We start from the raw sequence: 18,037 nt of genomic DNA, 5'->3' as shown, positions 1-18,037 counted from the left end.
GCCAAACCCTCTTTACCTTCTGACTCCTCCAGGCGATAACGGTTAGTCAGCCTCTGAGGGAAAACTGATACATTTCTGGGTTTGTTTATTTTAAAAATCATCCTTCAGGTTCTTGACTTACAAACAGCCATCGAGAACATTACTGCGTCTTACAACAATGAGACTGTGACACTCCAGGACATCTGCTTGGCCCCCCTCTCACCGTATAACAAGCACTGCACCATCATGAGCGTGTTAAATTACTTCCAGAACAGCCATTCCGTGCTGGACCACAAAGTAGGAGACTACTTCTTTGTGTACGCGGATTACCACACACACTTCCTGTACTGCGTTCGGTAAGTGGCGGGGACAGTCCTTCCTTCATTCCTCCAACATTGGAGCCCCTGCTGTGGCCACACGCCGTTGAAGGTACTGGAGCCCCAGCAGGGATAAACAGCGGGATCCTCCCGGCAAAGCCTTCCTTCTAATGAAGGGAGGCAGAGGGTGAACAGTAGCCGCTGGCCCTGACGCCGGGTTGAGACGGTGCCAGGTCGAGGCGATGCAATGGGGAAAGGAAGCTGGGCGAGGGCAGGGAGTGCAGAGGGCATGCCGCTCTCGGTGCAGTGGAGACCTGGTCAGCAGAAGGGAAGACGGAGGCCTGGGAGAGTTGGGGTGGGGGGGTGGGGGGAGTGTTCCGTGTAGACGGGCAGCAGGTGCAAAGGCCCTGGGGCGAGGCATTCGTGGTGTGTCATTGAGGAACGGCAGGTACCGCTCAGCCCCTGACTCCCGCCTGGATTGATAACACATAGTTGCACCGCCCCAGGCATTCCTGAGCTGGTTAAATAGTGCAAAAATAGAAGCCTGTCATGCTTTTTCTTGTCTTTCAAGCATAAATTTATTCCATGATACTGAGTTTCTAAAATGTGCAGCACCCCCTCGAGGAGGGGGGGCTGGAGTAGAGGCAGTTAGACCGGAGGGCACTGAAGCTGCTTCGCCTCGGAGGCTCGACTGGCTGGGCAGGGTGCGTGTATGGCTTGAATGAGACACAGGAGCCGTGCTTGGTGACCTGTGAGGTGATCCTTAGGCCTGTCCCGCGGCAGGAGGAGCGGCTTGCGGCTTGCGTCTGCTGTCTCTGGATGCCATCCATGTACCTTGGCCTGATCTGGCCCAGAGACAGTTGTTCAGCCAATCAGACCACCACTGTGGCTGTTTCTTTTTTATTTTTTTGCGGTATGCGGGCCTCTCACCGCTGTGGCCTCTCCCGTTGCGGAGCACAGGCTCCAGACGCACAGGCTCAGAGGCCATGGCTCACGGGCCCAGCCGCTCCGCGGCATGTGGGATCCTCCCGGACCGGGGCATGAACCCGTGTCCCCTGCATCGGCAGGCGGACTCTCAACCACTGCGCCACCAGGGAAGCCCTGGCTGTTTCTTCATTATGGAAGCAGAGAAATTATTCCTTGTCACCTGTGAACGTGCTGCTCAGTTAACCATATCTTGACAGCCAACTGCTCTAGCTTCTGGCCTGGTTTGGTGACCTTAGGTTCCGTCTCTTTTTGTTACTGGAATATGACTGACTCTAGATGGTTGGGCTGTGTTTACTCTCTTCAGGATGTCACATCTATAAACACAAGCCCGTGAAACAATAAGTGTAGCCCGTGTACCCGAAGCAGTGTTTTCTGAAGGACAGGTGGTACAGGGTGGCCACTGGCAATTGGAAAGAAAGGTTCAGTATTATTTAACTTTAATGTTTAAAGAAAAAAGTTATTTTCTCTCTGTTTGTTTTACAAAATAAAATATCAACAGAATTTTGGCCACAGGGGAGACACATGAGATGGGTGTTTTGCCTGAGGGGAGCGTGGTTCACACAGGTGTGGAAACACCACCGTGAGCACCTCCTCTCCTGCGCGGCAGAGGTGTGTGTTGTCTGTGGTTCCGCTTGTGCGTCCCCAGCTCTCAACTCCCTCCTCACCCTCCACCTTTCCCTGGGCTGTTCCGCCTGGGGGCACCCAGGCCCTGCAGGAGCCCGGCTAGCCCAGAACCAAGCACAGACCTCCTGCTTCCCCCGCATCACATGATGGCATCAACGCCTACCCTTACGGGCTGCCTGGACTCTTCCTCACGTAGCTTGTATGGGTTTTAACCTCAGCATGAGCCCTCAAGCCCGCAGTGTGGCAGCAGAGCCCCACATGTGTGGGTTGACAGGGCTCAGCTTCTATGCAGCCCTGCAGCCCTGCCGTTCGCCCCCAGCAGTGACCTGATCCCAGGACCTGAGCCCGTCCCTTGTCCCTCGGCGCTGAAGGGCGGTGGTTCACATTATATACGAGGACCTTCACGTGTGCCCAGCGTCCGCCTGACTTCTGTGCTGAAATGCTGGTTCCCTGTCACCGGTTGTCTGTCTCTCCTGCGCTGCTGGCGTCCCTGGCCTGGTCTCCCTGCTTCTTTCTTTCCTACTTCCAGACCTCCTTCCGCTTTGCCACCCGAGTTATCTTTGTCAAACAGCTCATGACCTCCCTTTTCCCCAAATCTGATCGTTCCCTAGTGTCTACAGGATAAAAATCCAAACTGCTTAGCATGGCGCCTACCCCTTTTTTCCACTGCTTCCCCCTTCCTTCCTAGCCCCACCCCCTGCCTGGGAGGCCCCCCTTCATGGGTACCCCATGCTCTAGACCCAGGACTTCCTGTGGTCCCTCAGGCCGCCGTCCACTCTATCCTTTCCTGTACCTGTCCTCACGCTCTTTCTTCTCTTCCCCCCAGTGTGGTGTGTGGAAGCCCTCACTTCTTCCCTCCCAGGTGAATCCCCCCTCAGCCTCAGAGACCTGGCCTGTACAGCTCTTTTCTTCATGGTGGCGGTTTTCCCCACGTATTAGCGGCCCCCTCCTGTGCACCAGGTGACATCAACCACATTGCACTGTATGTGCCTGCCTCTCAGTGATGCTGAGCTCACAAGCAACTACTGAACTGTTATTATTCATCCAAGGAACCAACCTCAGGCCCACATTCCTAATCCGCCTCATGACTGCTGCGTAAACGTTTCGGTCTCTGTGGCGTCTTAAGGTTGTTCTAATTGGGCGGTGTTTTCTGCATTCTTGGCAGGGCTCCCGCCTCCCTGAATGACACCAGTTTGCTCCACGATCCTTGCCTGGGGACCTTTGGTGGACCAGTGTTCCCGTGGCTTGTGTTAGGAGGCTACGATGGTGAGAGAAGCTTCTACTCTTCCTGCTAGATAAAGGAGTCTTGGTTCTGTCATTAACAGTCAAGTGGTAATTACGAAGATTTCATCAATCGAGCACTCTTATCATTTACCCAGTATATTGGGTCCCAAATATAGTATCTCCTTCGGCTTTGGGTTTTATTGTGCATTTGAAGGAAGTGGTGTTAGCCATTTTTAGGTTACTCTTGGGAAAGCTGTCGACAGCTAAGGACGTTTTCCCAGAGTAATGCCATTGTGTACATCCACGTAATACGTTGCTCAGTTTCAGGGAGTTCATGGAACCCTTGAAACTCGTTGAGAGAGCCCCTGTGGAGTCTGTAGCCCTCTGGTTAAGAACATCTGTAATGGGGGAGAGATAATATGTGAGATGGGGGAAAAGAAACAAAGTGGATAGATTTTTTTCCTTCTAAACCAGTTGGCTAAGAACTCAAACACTTTTATAGTGGGAGAGGCGGGTGGTTTGCTCTTTGCTGGTTCCTGCAGCACCTTGGAGCAGATTCTATTAGGTGTGATGGGGTAGTGAATCATGTGACAGCTTTGGCATCTGAAGCCTCATTACAAGCAGCCTAACAGTTTTTCTCCAGCCTAAAGAAGAAGCCAGATGTTCTCCTCATCCAGTGGGAAGGGAGAAGTTGTGAGCTGTAAATTTTACTCTGCCTTATGTAACACCGTGTGGTTTGTAATCAGTGGGGAAAAGATGGTGTCACCAGCTGGGTAGCCACAGCCGTCAAAATTAAATTTGTTCTCTACCTTATTCCCTCCACCAGAGTAAATTCCAGTGGAACCAAGACTACAATATAAGAAGTGAAACTACTAAAGTACTAGGAGAGAATGCAGGGTGAATTTTTTAAAATAATTTTTAAATGGAGAAGGCATTCCTAAGCAGGACACACAATGCAGAAGCCACAGAAGGAAACACTGATGAATTTGACTGTGTGAGAATTTAAAACTCCTGTGTAGAGAACAAACAAAGTTTAAAAAACAAACAGCAAACTGGAGAAAAAAAAAAGTTAGTGTACATAACAGACAGCATTTCCTTAATATGTGGAGAGCTCTTGGGGAAAAGAGAGAAGGTCAGCCACCCAAAAGAAAAGTGGGCAGAAGCCATATGAGTGTTAACAAAGGAAGAAATGCAGGTGGCTTTCAGTTATATGGGGAAAATGCTGAACCTCACTCCAAATTAGTGAAATGCCTCTCACTTCAATCTTTTACATAAGAGATTAGCAAAGATCTAAGTGTTTGATAAAATCTTTTGTGGATGAATGTGGGGAAACCACATTGTTGGTGGAGGTATAAATGGTTACTGGAATATAAGCTCCAGGAAGACCGAGATTTTTATCTCCTTTGCTCACTGATGTATCCATAGTCTCTAAGATAATGTCTGGCACAAAGTAGGTCTCAGTAAATATTTTGTTGAAGAAAGAAATGAAAAACAGGAGGCCTCTTTGGAGGGCAGTTGGGGGCATCTATCAAAATTAGAAATGCACATATTTTTTGATTCTGTGATTGTACTTACAAGAATTGATTCTACGAATTACATTGTACATATTGGAAATACCAGGTTATTCTTTGTAGTAATTCTGTATATAATACCAAAAAGATTTGCAAAGATAGCCATCAACTGGAGATTGGTTAAATTATACTAGGAAATATCATACAGCAGAAAAAAGAATAAGGACACTCTCTGTGTACTAAAACAGAGCATTCTCAGGATATGCCTTTAAAAGCAGCATTTGCAGAAGAGTGTGTCACTGCTTGTGTAAACAAGGAGGGAAGGGGAGACTGTGCTTATGCACGTGGACCGTGGCTGGAAGGAGTCACAGTGCCATGGTGTGGGGAGGAGAGCTGAGACACAGACGGGGACTGAGGGAGGAGAGAGGCTTTTCCCTGAACACCTTTCCGCTCTGTTTGAAATTGTCACCATGCACGTGCCGTGTAGTAATGATGATATGAATGACAACTGTGCCTACTTCCACACGAGGGTCCTTTTTCTTCACTAGCTGAACTACACAGGCACCAGATCTCCTGTTGTGTTCCTCGAGCTCAGGTGTGTGTAGGCTTCAGCCCCATGAGAAACCAGGCACCTAACTGGCTTGTGATTTTCCCCTCGTATTGATCTAGTTTTCTGCACGCTTGTAATCTGCTTTTGATGTCACCTTTTTCCTTTCTAGATGAAAACTACAATAACGCCACAGCCCTTGTGATTACCTTTCCTGTCAATAATTACTGTAACGATACAGAGAAGCTCCAGAAGGCCCAGGCCTGGGAAAGAGAGTGAGTTGCTCACAGAGTCTAAACAAGCTGTTCTTTCTGTGGGAAGGTGGACCGTAGCAGAAAGCATTTACAGTTAGTTCAACTACATTAACCAACAGTAGATCTAAGTTATGCCATTTTTTTCACTTGGTACTGGTGGTGCTCTGAAAAAAGAAATCTATTAATAAATTTACCTATAAACATTCTTTTAATACATATCCCTGCAACAAGAATGCAAAAGTATCTATGCAGAAATGTTCCTTGCATTCTTTTCTAACAGCGAAACCTGAGCAAGCTGAGTGTATGTTAGTAGGGAGAAGTACAGTAGAATATTATTTCGTCATTAAAGATAGTGAGACAAATAAAGGGTTCAAGATAGTGACTAAAAACTGCAGTCAGGGCTTCCCTCGTGGCGCAGTGGTTGAGAGTCTGCCTGCCGATGCAGGGGACACGGGTTCGTGCCCCGGTCTGGGAAGATCCCACATGCCACGGAGTGGCTGGGCCCGTGAGCCATGGCCGCTGAGCCTGCGCGTCCAGAGCCTGTGCTCCGCAGCGGGAGAGGCCACAACAGTGAGAGGCCCCAGTACCGCAAAAAAAAAAAAAAAAAAAAAACTGCAGTCAGCATGTTTGGACAAATATATGCTATGCATGCCATCCATGCCTAGAAAAGATATCAAACAAATGACCTGGGAACCGGGTTAGCTGTGGTATAACCTCTAGAGAATGGGAATGTAAATTCCCATTTAAAACTGAGGAAGACAGGGACTCTGAACAGCTTTGTTGGGATATAATTCATATACCATACAGTTCACCCATTTAAAGCGTACAGTTCAGTAGCTTTTAGTATATTCACAGATGTGTGCAAACATCACCATGGTCAATTTTAGAACATTTTCTTTACCACAGAAAGAAATCCCATCTCCTTTATTGGTCACCCTCCTAACACCCAGCCCTACCCAGCCACCAATCTACTCTCTGTCTCTAGATTTTCCTATTCCAGACTTTCAAAGGAATGGAGTCATGTACGTGGACTTTTGGGTCTGGCTTCTTTCAGTTAGAATAATGTTTTCAGGGTTCATCCAAGTTGTAGCCTGTGTCAGGACTTCGTTCCTTTTTATGGCTGAAGAATATCCCATCCTATGGATATACCACATTTTGTTTATCCATTCATCAGTTGATGAACATTTGAGCTGTTTCTACCTTTTGGCTATTAGGAATAATACTACAAACATTCATATACAAGTTTTTGTGTGAACATGTTTTCATTTCTCTTGGTTGGTATATATCTAGGAGTAGAATTGCTGGATCATACGGTAACTCTGAGGAACTGGCAGACTTTTTTCCAAAGTGACTGCACCGATGGGACTTCCCTGGTGGTCCAGTGGTTAAGGCTCTGCTTCCACAGGTTGGGGAACTAAGATCCCACGTGCTGTGCGGCGCAGCCAAAAAAAAAAAGTGACTGCACCATTTTACATTCCCACCAGTGTATGGAGGTTTCATATTCTCCACACCTCGCCAACACTTGTTATTATTTGACTTTTTGATTCTAGCTATCCTAGTGGGTGTGAAGTGGTATCTCCTTGCAGTTTTTTTGTTTTATTTTGTTTTTTCGGCCACACTGCACAGCTTGCGGGATCTTAGTTCCCCAACCAGGGCTTGAACCAGGCCACGGCAGTGAAAGCACCAAGTCCTAAGCACTGGACCACCAGGGAATTCCCTCATTGCAGTTTTGAGTGCATTTCCCTGATGACTAATGAATTTGAGCATCTTTTCATGCACCGATTTGTATAACTTTCTTTGGAAAAATGTTTATTCATATCCTTTGCCCATTTATTTCACTGGGTTATTTGTATTTTTATTATCGAATTATAAGAATTGCTATATATTCTACAAGTCCCTTATATATTCTACAAGTCCCTTATCAGATGTATGATTTGCAAATATTTTCTCCCATTCTCTAATCTGTGTTTTTGCCTTTCTTGATGGTATCCTCTGAAACACAGAAGTTTTTAATTTCAGTAAAGTCCAATTTATCTATCTTCTCTTTTGTTATTCATACTTTTGGTGTCATAGCCAAGAAACAATGCCTAACCCAAGGACCTGGAAATTTACACCTATGTGTTCTTCTGAGGGTTTTATAGTTTTAGCTCTTACATTTAAAAGGTCTTTTATCCATTGAGTTAAGAGTTAATCTTTATACATGGTGTGAGGTAAGGGTCCAACTGCATTTATTTGTATATGGCTCTCCAGTTGCCCCAGACCATTTGTTGAAAGGATATTCTTTCCCCCATTCATAGTCTTGCCACCTTTATTGAAAATTAGGTGAAGGCAGATACATGGCATATTTCTGGACTCTTAGTTCTGATCCTTTGATCTGTATGCCTGTCCTTGCCTTGTGCTTGTAACCACACTGTCTTGATTCCTGTTGGTTTGTAGTAAGTTTGAAATTGGGAAGTGTGAATCTTCCTACTTTGTTCTTGAAAAAGAAGATTTGGGCTATTCTGGGCCCCTCGCAATTCCATGTGAATTTTAGAACAGCTTGTCTTTCTACAAGGAAGTCAGCTGGGATTCTGATAGGGATTGCATTGAATCTGTAAATCAACTTTTAAAATTTTTGTTCCATGAGCATATGTCTGTAGTATAATATACTTCATTTAGAAATCATTTTTAGTAAAAAAAGAAGTGAGACCATGAAGCAGTTTTTAAACTTGTTCTAAACCTGTTTTAAATACTGGAAAACTCAGCATGTCTGGAACTTCGTAATCTGGAAGTGTCCTACCTTCTACTTGCCAGTGTAGAAGGTCCTAACGAGGTATAAGGGTTAAGTGTGGCTTTTGTGTCGTAGAAGTTACGAAGAAGTTCCTTACTTAGTTGTCACTAAGTTTTAACTAAAAATACAAAATTTTGCTTACCCTTTTAGGTTTATTAATTTTGTGAAAAGCTACAAGAATCCAAATCTGACCATTTCTTTTAAGGCTGAACGAAGTATTGAAGATGAAATAAACCGTGAAAGTAACAGCGATATCTTCACTGTTCTAACCAGCTATGGCATCATGTTTTTATATATTTCCATAGCCTTGGGGCATATCGAAAGCTGTAGCAGGTTTCTGGTAAGTGGGGTGTGTAGGTGTGTGTGTGCATGTGTGTGTGTATGTGTGTTAGAGGGAAATGACAGTACACAGCGTGATGGCATGTTTTTGCCTCTGCTTAATCCTAATTCATTATGTTCAAAACTACCTTAAATTGTCCTGTGTTTTACTTGTTTGTCACATTTTCTGCTTCCTGCATCTGTTTTCTTCAGTTCCAATTTCTTATCTTCAACTTAAAGTTTATTTCACATAATCCAGTTTTTTTTCTAACTTGCCATCACCTAAGAATGTAAGCTGATAAAATATGTTGCTAGGGAAGACCTAGACAACTTTTCATATCTTCTTTCAAACCGGGAACCGTACTTTTAAATCTAGATGGGCAATATCCAGGTAAAGAGGTGAAAATGAGGACCTTTTAGGAACAGGACAAAAGACACCCTAACTGAGGATCGATGTCTTTGTGGCATCTCCAGGTGGATTCGAAAATCTCCCTGGGCATCGCAGGCATCCTGATCGTGCTGAGCTCGGTGGCGTGCTCCTTGGGCATCTTCAGCTACATTGGGATCCCCTTCACCCTCATTGTGATAGAAGTCATCCCATTCCTGGTGCTGGCCGTGGGAGTAGACAACATCTTCATTCTGGTCCAGACCTACCAGGTGCGTTCCAGAGTCTCACAGCGTCTGACCAAGTACCAGGCTCCACATACGGCTGTTCAGCTCCATGCGGAGTATTTGAGTGTGACACGTGGAGACTTTGTTTCCGTTCCTCTGTGTTGCTTACTGGAGCCTGTAACTTGTTCTGGACATTTTGAGACCAAGAAGATTGAGACCAACATTCTCTTTGGTTGGTGGCATAGATATAAAGTGAGAATTTGGTTTTAAAATATGTGCAACGTGTGGGCAAAAAGGAGGGCTAACACGCTTGTAGAAAATATTTTGGGCACAACAGCTATTAAAATGATTCTCAATATAGTGTAGAAGAAGGAGGGATTTGTCAGAGGTGCCACTAAAAGGCAAAAGGTCAACACAGGACCCACTGATGTAAAAAATGACGTCAATCCGTTGGTTCTCCCAGGGTCCCTTGTCCTGTAGCGCTTACCTGGGCAGAGACCCAGTGGCATGTAGGAGTGTTATTTAAAGGTCCAGCCACCTGCAGCCTGCGTTGCTTGTATTTTCCTGATAACCTGATTCAATCCTTCCTTTAGATTCTCACCTGTTACCTGGCTCCGGGCTTCAGAAATATCCCAAATGAATCAACATGAGAAGTTTGGGGTCCTCACCGCTTTATTGTATAAAGTTCACAAACAACAAGTAGATGCTGCTAATCATTATTTTTTACCATCAGGTTAACACAAGGCACCAAAGAAGCAAAGAGGTGGCATTGTAATTGAGAAACTTTAATGTCGCGTGTTTAACTTTTTTTTTTATTTTTAAGAGAGATGAACGTCTTCAAGGGGAGACGCTGGACCAGCAGGTGGGCCGGGTCCTGGGAGAAGTGGCCCCAAGTATTTTCCTGTCGTCCTTTTCAGAGACGGTAGCATTTTTCTTAGGTAATTACTCTTTGAATCTGCCAACCCTGAGGTTTGCTGAGCCTGGGTGTATCAGTATATGACCCTTTGTGCTGTTTTTTAAGTTCTATTCTGTGATTGGAAAGTATCAGAGTGGACCACGAGAAAAATTGGTGGCAGTATCTCGGATGCCATTAGCAAGTGTCTTCTTTTTTTTAACTACATTATTTATTTATTTTTAATTTTTAATTTCTTAAAATTTTGGCCACACTACGCAGCATGCAGGATCCTAGTTCCCCCACCAGGGAATTCCCGGCAAGTGTCTTCCTTCTCACATTGTTTCAGGACGGTGTTGATGTTGGGGTTCAGATACCTAGGACTCCTGCCCCTGCCCGTTTAGGGCACCCATGGCAAGTGCTGGGGTTTGAAAATAGCACTCTTGAAGGACAGCCACAGGGTCCTTCCCGTCACAGCACTCTCGGCAGCAACTCCAAAATCACAGGCGTTAGCTCGCAAGGTGTTTGCCACTGTTCCGAAAGGCAGTCTCCCCGCCTCTGCACACACATTTCACTGGGAAGCAGCCTCGTCAATGAGCAGGAGTTCTTCAGTCCTCCCTCAATACAAGGAGCCAGAATAAACTGGCACAAAACCCAGCACTTCTGTATTCTTTCATGTGGAGAAATCGGTAGTCTTACTAGCAGGGCACTGCCCACCCCCATGTCTGGCATGTAGTAAGAGAAAACTGATCACATCCTCTGCAGAGGACGCTGATTAGAATCGCCCAGTAGGTCCAGGGAAGACACACGATCCGTGGGTCCCAGTGGAAATGCCTGCAGGGGCCACCAGGTCATCTTACAAGGGGCCATGGGAGGGACGTCGTAGGTGTGGTCTTTGGACACAGACACGCCGTTAGCATATATCATCCCCCGTCTCCACGAAGCAGTGCACTGTGAAACAAACCTGTGGCTCTTGTGGTTTCTCTTTATGGATACAGATGCAAAACGGTTACTTCCTCTTTTTCTATTATAAAAAAAAAAACAGTGCAAGTATGTTGGTGATAGCAGCTGACCCTGGGCCTCAAGGTTGGAGTGACTTTGGGGGAACAGGAGGAGCAGCAGGGACCGTGGCACCCAGAGTCTGGGGTCCCATCTGCAAGAGGCAGCTACGTGTTGCTGGCCCAGTGCTGCCAGGTCCAATTTTTTTCTCAAGCGACGCTGTGAATCTAGATTTTTTTTCTCTCAAGTGACACTGTGAATCTCATTGTTAAATATTGGCTATTTATTTTTTTAAAACTGTTTTTAAATTCTAAAATGGGTTTATATATATCTGGCCCATGGGCAGCCAGTTTTCAGCTTCTGAGTCTTAGCCTGGAGGACGCTTGGAGCATCCTCATTTGTAACTAAACCGAGAGACTGACTGGATATATAATAGCATATGGGAAATACCGTCCCTCTTGTGGACTGAAGTGTAGCAGGTACTATAAGAAATGGCCTGTGTTAATGGATCTCAGATGTGAAAGTGCATGCATTTGCTTGGAGAGCTTGTTAAAGTATAGAGTTGGGATCATAGAATTCTGAAAAGCAGAATTGGGGTTGAATTCCCATTGTCTTGATAAAGTAGGAGGGGGCCCGGTCCCTGGAACCCCAGGTGGTTCTGGTGTGACACCCGCAGATTGTGCAGAGTGCCTTTGGGTGGGAGGATTGGGGGGATTCTTCTTGTGGGATTGGCCTGCTCTGGTGCCGCGTGTTCATACGTGCACGTGCCTGTGAGGCCTGCTGAGCCCTCAGCTGGGAAGGACGTGGCTGCCCTCTTCTCCCCGCAGGAGGCCTGTCCGTGATGCCGGCTGTGCACACCTTCTCTCTCTTTGCGGGGATGGCGGTCCTCATTGACTTCCTCCTTCAGATTACCTGTTTTGTGAGTCTCTTGGGGTTAGACGTTAAGCGGCAAGAGGTAAGTTGTCATCAGGCGTGCAGCCTGTTTCATTTGAGTCTAGAATCTAGATGAGGTGGCTGGAGGGTGACCTCTGTTCCTCTTCATCCCCTCAGAGGAACCGACTGGACGTCCTCTGCTGTGTCGGGGGCGCGGCAGACAGAGCAGGCATCCAGGCCTCGGAGAGCTGCTTATTCCGCTTCTTCAGAGACGCCTATGCTCCATTTCTGCTTAAGGACTGGATGCGGCCCATTGTGGTAGGAGCCTGTCTGTGGTTTTTCTCCCCAAAGTTGTCACATGCCTCCTAAGAAATCAGAGTGCTTGGGAAGGATTCTGACAGCTGTTAAGTGTGTGTGTGTGTGTGTGTGTGTGTGTGTGTGTGTGTGTGTATGTATATATATATATATATACAAGAATGCAGAAGCAAATATATACAAATATAAAATATTTTTAGCAGGCAATATAAGCAAGAGTTTCTGTCTTAAGTTGGTTGTTTTGTTTTTAAATAATTACAGATTCATAGAAAGTAACAGAGGTAGTGCAGAGAAGGACCCGGCTGCCCTTTGCCAGTTTCCTCCCAAGGTCTTATGTAATTGTAGTTCAGTATCAAAACCAAGAGTTCGACATTGGCACAATGTATGTGTCCAGTTCTGTGTCAGCTTATCACATGTGCAGATTCGTGTAAGCACCAAGATACAGATCTGTTCCATCACCCTCGTCCTGCACCTTCAGTGTCACCCACCTCCCTCCCTGCACTGTCCCTCATCCCCAGTAACCATGCAAGAGCGTTTTGTAGTACAGTTTACACACTGGATATAGCCAACAGCTATAATCTATCACATCTCCACTAAAAGAATGTAAATTCATTCCAGTAAAAGTAATAGTGGGCTTCCCTGGTGGCGCAGTGGTTGAGAGTCCGCCTGCCGATGTGGGGGACACAGGTTCGTGCCCTGGTCCGGGAGGATCCCACATGCCGCGGAGCGGCTGGGCCCGTGAGCCATGGCCACTGGGCCTGCGCGTCCCGAGCCTGTGCTCCGCAATGGGAGAGGCCACAATGGTGAGAGGCCCGCGTACTGCAAAAAAAAAAAAAAAAAAAAGTAATAGTAACACCTAACATTTATTGAACACTTAATATCTGGTATTGTGCTCAGAACCGGGTACTACGCTAAATTCTGGATTATCCCTAGAATTTTCTCATTTAATCCACAAAATTATCTGATGTTACAAGTCTTATTTTTCCTGTTTTATTGAGGAGGAAATAGAAGCTAAGAGAGGTTAAGTGTCTTCCCCAGGGTCACTCAGCTTGTAAGTGGCAGAGCCAGGATTTGAACCCAGGTGGCTTTACTATTGAGACCGTGACCTCGGCTACTGTCCCAGACTCCTTGTTTTCTTCGCGTGTCATTTAAATTTGCTTTTCGTTTAGAAAAGTCCTGTTTTGTGTGTTTAAGATTTGATTTAGGGAGTTCCCTGGTGGTCCAGTGGGTGGGACTCAGCGCTCCCGGTGCAGGGGGCCCGGGTTCAATCCCTGGTCGGGGAACTGAATCCTGCATGCAGCCATAAATAAATAAAATAAATAAATAGATAAATAAATGATTTATGTTTTTAATCATGATAACTCTAACTCTGTAACTCACTTCACATTCCAGGTAGCGGTATTTGTGGGTGTTCTGTCATTCAGTATCGCAGTCCTGAACAAAGTAGAAATCGGCTTGGATCAGTCTCTGTCAATGCCAGATGTAAGACGCTTTCTTTTTTATTCTAACTCATTTAGCCCATGGTGAATGCATTTTTCAAAATACTCACGCAGGTGTTTCAGCTGATGTCCGCTTCTAAACGTGGGTGCTGGCAGGCTCTCCCGCATTGCAGGAACCTCGCCAGAGCTCTGCCCATGAGGCCCGGGCCTTCTGAGCTCACAGGCCTTGGGCATGGCTGCAGAACACAAGCAGCCGGTCTTGACCTCGTGAGGTGCCCTGCTGACGGTGGGACCAACTGGAAAAGCCCCTGGGCCCAGGATGGGGAGGGGGCGCTGGCTGTGGAGGGAGTCAGGAACCTGGGCTCGAGGCGTCTCGGCCGGGAGCCCCCCTCTCGCTTGCACAGGACGTTCACACTGTGTCCTGTTGTCCTCTCTCTCTCTCTCAGGACTCCTACGTGACGGATTATTTCCAGTCCCTCAGTCGCTACCTGCACGCGGGCCCGCCCGTGTACTTTGTCATGGAGGGAGGGCACGACTACGCTTCTCTGAAAGGGCAGAACATGGTGTGCGGGGGCCTGGGCTGCAATAACGACTCGCTGGTGCAGCAGATCTTCACCGCCGCCCAGCTGGACAACTAGTCAGTACCCCAGCTGCGGACGGGCTCCTGGCCCGGGACCTCGGCCTGAAACCTCTCTCTTAAGATAGCTTTTCCTGGAAAATCTATCTTGCCAAATGTGGGTTGAATCTAGCTTTACCTGAGCAAAACCTTTTAAAGGGCAAATTTACCACCTCACGTTCTGAAGCTTTTCCCATTAAGCACTAACGTGGTTTGTCTTCTGACTGGGTGGCATTAAAAGGTCTAGAAAAGGAAGTTTTGGATTTCAAGAAAAGGGACTGAAACTGAAGACTTCCCCCTTGTGGGGGCATCAGTAACCCTTTCTCTCCTTTCTCTAGTACCCGGATAGGCTTTGCTCCCTCGTCCTGGATTGACGATTATTTTGACTGGGTCAAGCCACAGTCGTCTTGCTGTAGAGTCTACAACAGCACGGATCGGTTCTGCAACGCATCGGGTACTTGATCCTTTTCCAGATCTTTCCCTCTTTTCTGAAGAACTTTAACATTATAATTTAAAAGTCATTTGCATTTTGCCTCCACGTCCACCTGTTTGTCTGCCATTGGTGCATCTCATTCCCCTTGGCATCATCCCCTTCCTCCATTGTGCACTCTGGAGATACCTTGTTGTCCCCTTTCCAGCCCCCAATGGGGCTGCAGGCTGAACAAGGCCCAGGTCAGGGGACCCTGGTTTTCAGGTTTGTCATCTTTTCCCGACAATGCTGTTGGTCTCTCTTGATTGGTATCTGGCCGTAGCTTCTCATGGGAGTGCTTTTCTTTGTTTATCACTATTGCCATATGGTTTTGTAAAAGTGTTGAGTCTGTCCTAGGATTTTCTTGATAAAAACATGGACGTCCTGGGCTCTGATAATAACATACTGAGGTTGTCCTTAAAGCAGGAAACCTGCTTCAGGGAAGAAAATTTGTACAGCCTGTGTTAGATGAAGATGGGACCTCAAGTTTGACTGTGAAAACCATGTGTTTGAAGCTTTGGGATAAACAGAAGGATTCAGGAAAAGAATTCCCGTCACTTCTTTATCATTATTTTTAAATGTTTTAATATGGAGACCCATCCTTCTCACCGTGGCTCCCCCAACCTGTTTGCACAGTGGTTGACCCTGCCTGCGTCCACTGCCGGCCTCTGACTCCAGAGGGCAAGCAGAGGCCTCAGGGTGCAGACTTCATGAGGTTCCTGCCCATGTTCCTCTCCGATAACCCGAACCCCAAGTGTGGCAAAGGGTAAGTGACACGGAACCCATTCAGCTGTGTGGCCGCTTCCCCTTTAATTTGCACTGGGAAGCTGGGGAGGGCTGGGGTGGGAATGGTGGGTGGGAAGGTCCTCTTCTCTGCCACTCCCCACCCTGTCCCGCAGAGAAACCAAAACGCCTTTAAAGAAAACTCCTCATCTTAAAAGAAGATGGTTCTGGAGAACTTAGGGGCAGGATAGGAATAAAGACACAGATGTAGAGAATGGACTTGAGGACCCGGGGAGAGGGAAGGGTAAGCTGGGATGAAGTGAGAGAGTGGCATGGACATATATACACTACCAAACGTAAAATAGATAGCTAGTGGGAAGCAGCCACATAGCACAGGGAGATCAGCTCAGTGCTTTGTGTCCCACTAGAGGGGTGGGATAGGGAGGGTGGGAGGGAGATGCAAGAGATATGGGGATATATGTATACGTATAGCTGATTCACTTTGTTATACAGCAGAAACTAACACAACATTGTAAAGCAATTATACTCCAGTAAAGATGTTAAAAAAAAAAAGAAAGAAAGAAAACTCCTCCTCATTCTGACCCGATTCCATCCTGGCTTGAGCATTCTGTCTCACACTCCCCTCCTGGCGGCATGAAGGACACAGTCCTGTGCAGACCACCGGCAGGGCAGATTGTGGGGAGGGATGCAGGCGATTCAGGATGTGAAAGGGTTTGTCCAGTTGTGTCTGGAGCATATGGGCACTGCAGCTCTGCTCTGGTGACATCACCCGGGATGAAGGTTTAGATTCTTTTTTTTTTAATTTTATTTATTTATTTTTGGCTGCAGTGGGTCTTTGTTGCTGGGCGCGGGCTTTCTCTAGTTGTGGCGAGCGGGGGCTGCTCTTCGCTGTGCTGCTTGGGCCTCTCATTGCAGTGGCTTCTCTTGTTGCGGTGCATGGGCTGCAGGCATGCGGGCTTCAGTAGTTGTGACCCACGGGCTTAGTTGCTCTGCGGTATGTGGGATCTTCCCAGACCAGGGCTCGAACCCGTGTCCCCCACATTGGCAGGTGGATTCTTAACCACTGCGCCACCAGGGAAGCTCCGAAGGTTTAGATTCTTTTAGCCCCACTGTGCTTCTTACCAGCCTGTCTGTACATGAGGTTATGGGCTGTCTGACTCCCCCATCTAGCCAGGCAGCCAGCTACTGTGGGAACAGGATCTCTGGCCCAGAAATAGCAAAGATGACTGAAGTCTGGAGTTGGGCGGATTTGGATGTTTTGGTAGGAAGGTGAGTGTCCAGGTGTACATTAGGTAAACGCTGGACATCCCTGTTCTTCGTAAGAATACATAATGTGACCAGAGTCCCGTCAGTCATACATCTCACGTCTGTGTTTTGAGACCTAGACTAGGTACCATGGGAGGCCTGTCCCTAAAAATAAAGAAGAAATGAACCCCGTAGCTTGGTCTCCTGGCAGACTGAATGCTCAGCTACATAAAAGAAGTCAGAATGAATTCAACTCGTAGGAGGGCAACAGACAGGGAGCCTCCTGTGTGCCAGGATCGTGCCAGGCACCTCACTGACACTATTTCACTGACTCACCACACAGCCCCATGAGTAGGTGGTGGTACACCCTTTGCAGATGATACTGCAGCCCAAATTTAGTAATTCTGCTCAGGGTTCCAGGGCCGAGGTCGACCTCATGGCGGTCTGACTTCAGGGCCCTTGTCCGTTTGCGCCTCCTGTTACACAGCACTGCTGAGCAAACCCTGCAGAAGAACACACTGGGCTGTGAGCAGAACCAGCTACAGAAACAGTAGCGGCTACGCATCAAAGAAACCAAAGCAGCAAAGAAAAGCCAGTGTGGGAAGGAATGAGCTAAACCTTCATGAGCCCCTTTTCAGGGGCTTCCCTGTCCCTGAAATTGACAGCTGGTCTGATCCCTGAGTCCAGGGTCAGGTGACACCACTCAGCCTTGATGCTCAGATTCTGCAGGTACGGCATGAGGTGTTGCCTTTGATATCACTGTCTTCTCCCAGGGGACACGCCGCTTACAGCGCAGCAGTTAACATCCTCGGCAACGGCACGGGCGTCGGAGCCACGTACTTCATGACCTACCACACGGTGCTCAAGACCTCCGCTGACTTCATCGACGCCATGGAAAAGGCCCGCCTCATCGCCAGCAACATCACCAGAACCATGGGCCTGGAAGGAAGTGATCACCGTGTGTTCCCATACAGGTAACGTGTGGATTTTGTAAATGAGGGTGTCCTGGGGAAGTGCCCACACCCTGGGGTTCCCTTGCTGGGGGGGCCGACACTCGGTTTTCCTTCTGAACCTGGCTCCATCCTGAGCACAGGTGAAGCCTGTCTCAGGAAACGGCACCTGGGCCAGAATCTGAAGCACCTACTGAGGTCTCGGGGCTGGAGCTCACACCCTGCAAAACAGGCGGGGGGCACGGGTCGCGGCACCTGGGGATCAGCTTCACAGAGCGGGCCCGGCAACTGATCGCTGGGGACAGTGACTTTATGGAGGTTTCTCTTTTTTCAGTTATTGTTTTCCTTTTTT

At 47.4% G+C, this 18,037-nt stretch overlaps 1 protein-coding gene across 2 annotated transcripts in view; it reads left to right on the top strand.

Moving 5' to 3' along the window:
* NPC1 (NPC intracellular cholesterol transporter 1) overlaps nucleotides 1–18,037 on the top strand; it is a 47,229-nt gene that overhangs the window by 25,605 nt on the left and 3,587 nt on the right. For both annotated transcript variants that reach the window (XR_014297496.1, XM_082667286.1), the window contains exons 9-21: nucleotides 109–335; nucleotides 3,073–3,173; nucleotides 5,362–5,464; nucleotides 8,364–8,553; nucleotides 9,006–9,188; nucleotides 9,967–10,081; nucleotides 11,862–11,989; nucleotides 12,085–12,225; nucleotides 13,615–13,704; nucleotides 14,108–14,298; nucleotides 14,616–14,731; nucleotides 15,383–15,512; nucleotides 17,509–17,709. Coding sequence is in view for 1 of the 2 variants with exons in the window: in XM_082667286.1 (XP_082523412.1) it covers nucleotides 109–335; nucleotides 3,073–3,173; nucleotides 5,362–5,464; nucleotides 8,364–8,553; nucleotides 9,006–9,188; nucleotides 9,967–10,081; nucleotides 11,862–11,989; nucleotides 12,085–12,225; nucleotides 13,615–13,704; nucleotides 14,108–14,298; nucleotides 14,616–14,731; nucleotides 15,383–15,512; nucleotides 17,509–17,709 (1,916 nt within the window). In the remaining variant the exon portion in view is untranslated. The remainder of the gene's footprint in view (nucleotides 1–108; nucleotides 336–3,072; nucleotides 3,174–5,361; nucleotides 5,465–8,363; nucleotides 8,554–9,005; nucleotides 9,189–9,966; nucleotides 10,082–11,861; nucleotides 11,990–12,084; nucleotides 12,226–13,614; nucleotides 13,705–14,107; nucleotides 14,299–14,615; nucleotides 14,732–15,382; nucleotides 15,513–17,508; nucleotides 17,710–18,037) is intronic.

Source organism: Grampus griseus (assembly GCF_964374135.1).
Source record: "Grampus griseus genome assembly, chromosome: 12".
NCBI lineage: Eukaryota > Metazoa > Chordata > Mammalia > Artiodactyla > Delphinidae > Grampus > Grampus griseus.
Note: the sequence above shows the minus strand (reverse complement) of the source record. Positions and strands in the feature narration are given on the sequence as shown.